Source organism: Pavona decussata, unplaced genomic scaffold (genome assembly GCF_977016875.1).
Source record: "Pavona decussata unplaced genomic scaffold, jaPavDecu1.1 SCAFFOLD_335, whole genome shotgun sequence".
In the NCBI taxonomy this organism is placed as follows: domain Eukaryota; kingdom Metazoa; phylum Cnidaria; class Anthozoa; order Scleractinia; family Agariciidae; genus Pavona; species Pavona decussata.
In genome coordinates this window covers 100,001-107,500 of record NW_028145723.1, presented here as the reverse complement: position 1 = coordinate 107,500, position 7,500 = coordinate 100,001, and the positions used below count along the sequence as shown (strand labels likewise).

At 35.4% G+C, this 7,500-nt stretch overlaps 1 protein-coding gene across 3 annotated transcripts in view; it reads right to left on the bottom strand.

Moving 5' to 3' along the window:
* Positions 1-7,500, bottom strand: part of LOC146453369 (uncharacterized) — a 75,222-nt gene that overhangs the window by 10,062 nt on the left and 57,660 nt on the right. Inside the window, exon 2 of one of the 3 annotated variants that reach the window (XM_085096705.1) lies at positions 829-1,197. The exons of the other annotated variants lie outside the window; for them this stretch is intronic. Coding sequence (XP_084952831.1) covers positions 829-1,197 — 369 coding nt within the window. The remainder of the gene's footprint in view (positions 1-828; positions 1,198-7,500) is intronic. 3 annotated transcript variants of the gene reach the window in all.

The following is a 7,500-nucleotide window of genomic DNA, read 5'->3' as shown; positions in this document are numbered from 1 at the left end:
GACGTCAATCAAAGAAACACCGGCAAAATAATTTTAAATTCTGACAAGAATTTAAGGCAACCCAGCAAGGAACTGAGAATTTTACCCACTATGAGTGCGAAAAGCTTCATTAAAATTGATGTTCGATTTGTAGTTGTTGGCATGCTAAGATAGAACCTGTTCTAACCAAGCAGTCCCTAGGGGCAGGTAGTCCCAAACAGAAAAATAACACTGGTCCCCTAATTTACGAGGTTTCACCGTAGAGCGAAAGCGGTGTCTACAAAGACGACAATTCCACGTTACATGTAACATTGTGATATAATAACTACTGCATATACATGTAGATTGAGAACAGATTCCAAAGTTAAAGGAAAAGATATAATACGCAGAATATGTAAACCTTGGGGGAAGGGAGGAGGGAGAGACATACATAGACAAGCATGCTTGAATGACATTGCCAAGTAGGACGTAACATGTGGTTATTTTTACCAACAATAACAGGCAAAACTAACAAAGCACAAGACTGCCGCAGCAACACAATAAATACAAAATAATTTAATTACACTAATCAACTTACCAATTGCAAGAAAACAATTGTCCCCATTTTGCCATTACGATTTTTATCTCGGCCAGTGTAACTTACAGTTCCCCTTACGGTAGCCTCCCACGCAGACGTTCTTAGGGGTTCGTCATGCGTTCCTGCCCCACGTGGGGCAGGAACGCGTGACGAACCCCTACGAACGTCTGCGTGGGAGGCTACCCTTACGGGGTATTAAATTGCTTTCTAAAAATGTCATGTATGCTTCATTATTCTAGTATTGTACATTTGTTTAAATCTTATTAACTAACCAGTTCTAGGCCAACAATTGTCCGTGATTTTCCATTCCGATCAATATCATTCCCTACAAAATGAACAGATCCTCTCACAGGCTGATTGTCTTCTAAGAATGCCACTACTCTTTGACCAATTTTAAGCAGCTTCTCAGTATCACTCTGAGCACAATTTTCTTCTTTCTTCTCTTTCAAGTCTGATGACAAAACAGTTTCCTTTAGTCTTGATGAAATATTACTCTGGTGACTTTGCCCCGTTTTAGAAGATTTAGAATTGTCTCGTGGCGTTAGTTTATCAAGTCCAACAAACACATTAGAGTCTGGTGCACAAGTAAAATACCGCTTGGTTATAAAAGTTCCATCTGTTGTCCCAAGGCCTGGATTTTCCTAAAAAAGAGAGAGAGACATTGAAAACTTAATTTAACTCTTTATTTTCCTTAATAAAGTACATTGTATCTTTAGTTAGAATTTTTAAATTCATTGACTGGTGAACTGACTGACTGACTCGTAAAAATACACATTCATATTAAACAACTTCCTACAGAATAAATCAAATTAATTGCTGGCACACACTGTATTTCAAATAATGTGTACTCTCTAATATAATAATCATATAAATATAATAAAGAGGTAATACAATATAACAATCTTTCATGAGATAAAAAGATACACTACTTATGTTACAATAAAATGTAATAGATGAAAATATTACTGTTAATATAATAATTATTATTATTATTACAGTCAACTCTCTCATAGCGACCACTTCGTAAACAACCATTTTGTTTCTCAGTTAAATATTGTTTCAAGAGCTCTCTCATAAGCGACCACCACTCAACTTCCTTAAGGGACTGCGACCACCTTTTAGGCCAAAAATTTGACATATTCTTTTGTTTTCTTGTTTCTGGTAAGCGACCACCCCACATAATCACATGATTGTTAGTAAATCATTACTCAGAAGTGACAAAAATTCAATTGTTAATGACGTACCCCGGACTGCTGACAGATAATAACAGTTTACAGACAGAGCAGATGGCTATAATAAGATCTGTATGTACTAGGTAAACAGGAATTGTTACAGTGATGTGTTCCAAAATGTTATACAAAGTTTCATCAGAAGAATGAATAGATTGTCCAGACGCTGTTCAACGTGAAATATGCCTGCCCAGTGCTTTCAATCTTTTCCTTAAGCCATGGAATAGAAATGTCATTGTCTTCGTAGAAAATGTAACTATTTTCCTAATTTTGGCTGATGAGGTTATATTTTTATGTAATTAATTAATTAATTAATTAATTAATCAATCAATCCAGTATTAGGCTTATTTTGTTGATCTTTCCCGTAGAGAGTTGACTGTCTTATCAATTATTATTGGAAGAGTAATATCCAGACAGCATGTTGAAATGTTTTGACTGAATTGTGAAATGTTTTGTCAACGGCAATTGATGACAGCTCAGTTTTTTAACCTTCTTGCTTTGACTTGTTGATTCTGTTTCTTCCAAGACATACTTGGATGTGCGCCCTGGGATTAAATGAAATAAATTAAATTGCTGGAATGGCTGGATTGCCTTCAAAATGTTTTCAAGAAAACTAAAAAATATGCAAAGTCTTTTGGGGAGAAATTGCAACAGCAGGGTGTAGTGTATGTAAGTGTGATAAAACTGCTTTTAACTCGCTGTATAAATATTGTAACAGAAGTCTACACAGCATGGAAACCAAAATAAACTACTTAAAACCATTTAACCCCTAATATCAAAGAACAGATTCTCCTTTCTTGTCCCTATAGGTTTCTTATAAAAGTACTGGGGAGAAGTTATAGCATATTTGATATCAAAAGGAGAATTTTGATGAGCACTAATCAGTTATGGCACAAAGGGTTAGAGAAGTTCTAGTTTGTGATTTGCAAATTAACGTTGTTGAAAACAAATTCAACAAGGCCCACTATACATTCAAGCCAGTAGGACAAAATACGGAACAAAATCCTGGAATGTCAATGTCTTGTTACAAGTAAGGAACCACAGGTTAGGTGTATAATAGTCTGGCTAAGGGAAACAAAGTGCCTGAGATGAGAACTGTGGTGTAGGGTATGCAAACACTGGATCAGTCTGTGGTGAGCTTCTAAAAAAGATTAGAATCTTTGTATTCACGTTTGCATATAGTTCCTCTACTCCAAAAGAGTAACACCGCCAAGCTTTAGTTATTGTGGAGGGGTATTATGGAATAGCTTACCCCTTGAACAAAGGGAAGTAACATTGCTTTGTGATTTTAAGAGAAATGTTGCCAACAACATTACTACAGTTCTTAGTGAGTGTACAGTAAATGCATCTTTGAAAGGCAGCTGTTTCTTTGAAAATTGTTATTTCTTCTTTGATTAGGTGTTTTTTTTTAGATTAGATTTCATTTACAATTTCTTGGCGCCATAGGTAGCATAGCTAATCTAGGCGACAAAAAAATTTTGAATCTTCATTTTAATTAGTAAGTTAGTTGGTTAGTTAGTTGGTATGTTAGATAAATAGCATCTGGGGTAGATCTATAGGAATTCACGGGGTTAAGGGTCAACCCCCCTTAAAATCTAAGTAAAAATTACAAAATAAATAAAACAGGAAAATAAAGCCTTTGTCATTTGATAAAGCCAGAACTGAACATTTTTCATTTATTTCAGCGGTTGGAAACGTTCATTGTTATTCAAGTTTATTCACGTTACTGTTGCCAAATGACTTGACAACTGTCGATCTGTTTATCAATATATATTTTTTCATTTAATTTGACACAAAAGTTTGCTTAAATGTCAGTAATAAAAACCCTTTAGTTTGCTCTCCAGAAAGCTGGGAAACGCATTTCCGAGGGGGGGGGGGGGGGGGGAGGAGGGGCGTTTATTTGAAGCCCCTCTCTATAAATCCTAGATCCGCCCCAGAGCATGATTTATATTTACCTGCATTTTGTTTTTTGTGTAATGTCCACGGAAATAAGATAAGAAACCTTTATTTTAATAGGGTTACTCCTTCAGTTTTTGTACTAGATAAAAACTGCTATACATAGATGCCCTATATAATAAACTGAATTAAGTAAGAGATAAATACCGAGAACGGAGGTATTAATCCATAATTTATACATCCCGAGGGCCTACGGCCCTCGGGATGTATATGGATTAATACCGACGTTCGAGGTATTTATCTGACTTATTTCATGAAATTATTCCTTTGTTCAAGGGGACAAACGCCGGCTAATTAGTACCGTCACACTTAGGTGAGAAACGGAGAACAATAGAAGCAACCTGATGTGTGCGTTTCTCGCAGTACTGCTAATGTAAATGAGGGATTTATCTGTATAAATCCCTCGTTTCAGTTAGTTTAATATTCATGAAGGATGTAAGTTAAATAAAGGATGTTGAATAACAAAAGAAAATGTGTGATTCATGAAATAAGTGGAAATAATAATGATAATTAAGTACAAATAAAAATAGCTATAAAATGTCATATAAAGTAAAAAACTAAAAATCTAAATCTGATTAAAAATTATGCAGCCATGATAAAAAAAAAGGCATATTGCTAATTTTAACTTGAAAACAGCCCAAAAGTTGCCTGTTTGATTGATAAAAAAAAATGATAATAATGATAATAATTGGTTGATAATACATGTGAATTACAATTAGGGTTATGTCTAGCATCATCCTCATAGACCCAGGAGCAGATAGTTGGGTCACGAAAAAGTCAAAATTGGTAAGTTTACAAGAAAGAATGAGTGAGACTCTGGGATTCTACTCTAAACTGACCATTTTTGTGGCCAATCAGAGTTCAGCTTCTTTCATGACTCTTTATACAAAATAGTTGACCAGCAAACTCTGTTGATTGTCTGTTAACCAAAACTGGTCTGGCTTGTGCAGGAGAGTTTTCCTTGAGAAGAGTTTCTGTCACTGAAAAGGGGACCCGCAAAACTGAAGAGATCCCAAAATTTAGCATGTTCACAAGCCAACCCTAAAAACCACAAACTGGGAAAGTCAGACTGTGGACTAATCGTAGTTTGAGGGGGCCTAATCTCTTATAAGCTCTCTACAGTTTCTTTTAGGTCCCCTTGCCACTTTCTTTTCTTGTTCTTTTATATTGCATTGATATGTATTCCACTTGCAGTGCTGTCAATAAGTTTTAAAGTAGACGTCCCCACTGGGAAAGTAGGCGGCAGCCTACTTTTCGAGTGCCAAAGGCGGGAGCTTCCTTGGGGGGTCTGGGTGCATGCCCCCCAGAAAATTTTGAAATTTAGATGCTTGGAAATGCTATTTTCAACGTTTTCCAGACAGTATTTGGGCCTTAAGAACAATCAAAATTAAGACTACATGTATATTAACCATATTCTATGTTTATTACAACTGTTCTTTTCCTCAAAATTTCAATCACTGGCTTTTAGAAAAGAGTGAAATGATAAATCTTCAAATGCTGATATAAAAAAAAATACATTTAATATTTTAAGTTCATGTTTTGGCACATGCGAAAGCCTGGGATCTAGTCCTGTGAAAATGTCCCAGGCATTCCACGACCCTTCGATCACCTCGATCTGCTTCAACTTTTTATCAGACTTCCACCGAAAGGTTAACACATTTAAAACTCCTGAAATGTGCCTTTACTTAGACTCAGACGTTTGAGCCAGATGTTTTACAATTATTTTTGCGGGATCTTTTCATTATTTTAAGCCGGTTTCTTGCTGGATCCTGTTCCCTGAAAATGTCGCAGGCGTTCCACGACCCCTTCAATCAATTTCCATCACACGTGGCAAAGGTAAACATGTTTAAAACTCCTGAAATGCGCCTTTATTTTGACTCAGACGTTTGAGGCAGATGTCTCACAATTATTTTTGTTGGATCTTTTCCTTATTTTAAGTTACTTACCAAAATTAACAGTAAAGTGAGTTGAAAGTAGCCGGCCAAAGATTGACCAGTAGGCTGTAGCCTGCTGTTTTGGCTGGCTACTGGCCCTTATTGACAGCACTGCACTTGTGTGGCAAAATAAAGTACATGTATGTATGTGTCTGTATGTCTGTATGTCTGTATGTATCTATGTATGTATGCTGAGCGGGCAGGTGACCGACTGCAAACAGCCATGCACAATGCACATGTAAGTTACACACATCCTACTTAAATAATAAATCTAAATTTTATGGCACTTTTTCAATGTCAATTTTCTTCAATGTGTCACTATTCTTTTCTTTTTTTTGATCAATCAAACTCTACACAGATCCAAAATTTCAAATTAACTAGATTGCCTAGACTTGTCACAAGTCAACTTCTTTGGGAACCAAGACCAACATAACATAAAGAGTAACGAGGGAAAATAATATTGGAAAGGGCTTTTAGGAAGTTTATACGTTGCCTAGAGCAGTGGTATAAAACCTAGACATAGGCAGCATACATATCGATGTGTTGTCATTTAGAGAGCAACAGCGAATTGCAATGTTGTTTTGGTCAAAGATGGAATTGAGATTTTAAGTCTAAAAATGCATTTCAAGTTCCTTAGAACCACTAAAGATACTAAAATAAGAAAGTTTGTTGTCCGGATTATTTCATGTCACAGGTAAATGATTTATGTTGCATTTTAGAAGAGCAAATGGTTAGTACAACTGAATGAAAAAAGGCAAGTCATCAACTTGCATTTGGAAGAGTCATTAACTGTTGCTCAACCAGGATTATTGCCTAAAGCAACCGTGCTGTCTGGTTTCATCAAAATTATTAAAAACACAGCCAAACTATGAGAACTAGTCACCAACACTGGCAGCATTCAGGACAGGGAACATGTGAAGGTATTTATGCTCAGTGAGTTGCAGCTATATATGTATCACCTTAATATAACAAATGAACTACCAAAGAAATTACATTACAGATAAAACAATTCACTCTTATTAAATGTCTTCAGGTGAAAGTGCCCAGTGGAAAATTAATTATCAGCATCAAAAGCCACAGCAACACAAAATTTAAAATACCCCTTCCTGTATTTTGACTGTTCAAGATCTCTGGAAGTTTTTGATGTACAGTACAGTGTAGACCATTATGAAGGCTTCATTTCCATTCATGTTTGCTTCTGGAGGTGTCGAAATTAATAGTGGATGTTCTACTGGACATAATTTTGGAACTTCTACTTACTGCAACAATAATTTCCCTCTGCATTTCAACAAATCATGGTGGAATTTATTAAAAACACATTTTTCCTAAAAACACTCTGTGTTTGATCTTGCATCTTGCTAGTTGAACCCAGACCCCACGCTTAATATTTTTTTTCTCCAGGCCTCTTTCGCTCTGTTTGCAACGCCTTGAACTTGTAGTTATTCCAGCCATGATGGAAAGGTTTCTCTCAAATTACAAACGTCCATCTCCCATAAATTTAAAAGCAAAGCCGAAACCAAAAAAAAGAGACAGAAAGTACATGTATGAAACCAAGAAATGTAAAAGAGCATTCAATTCATCATTCATAATAATAATAATAATAATAATAATAATAATAATAATAATAATAATAATAATAAATAATAAGAATAACAATAATAACGATAATAATAATAATAATCTTTAAACAGGGTGCGTTCTCACAAAAGTGGTTTTCAGAACGGCCCTGTATAAAATAAATAATTAGAGAAGAATAACATAAATACAATTTACGGACATTACTATTACAACGATATAAGATAAAAGGGTAAAATAGCTACATAAA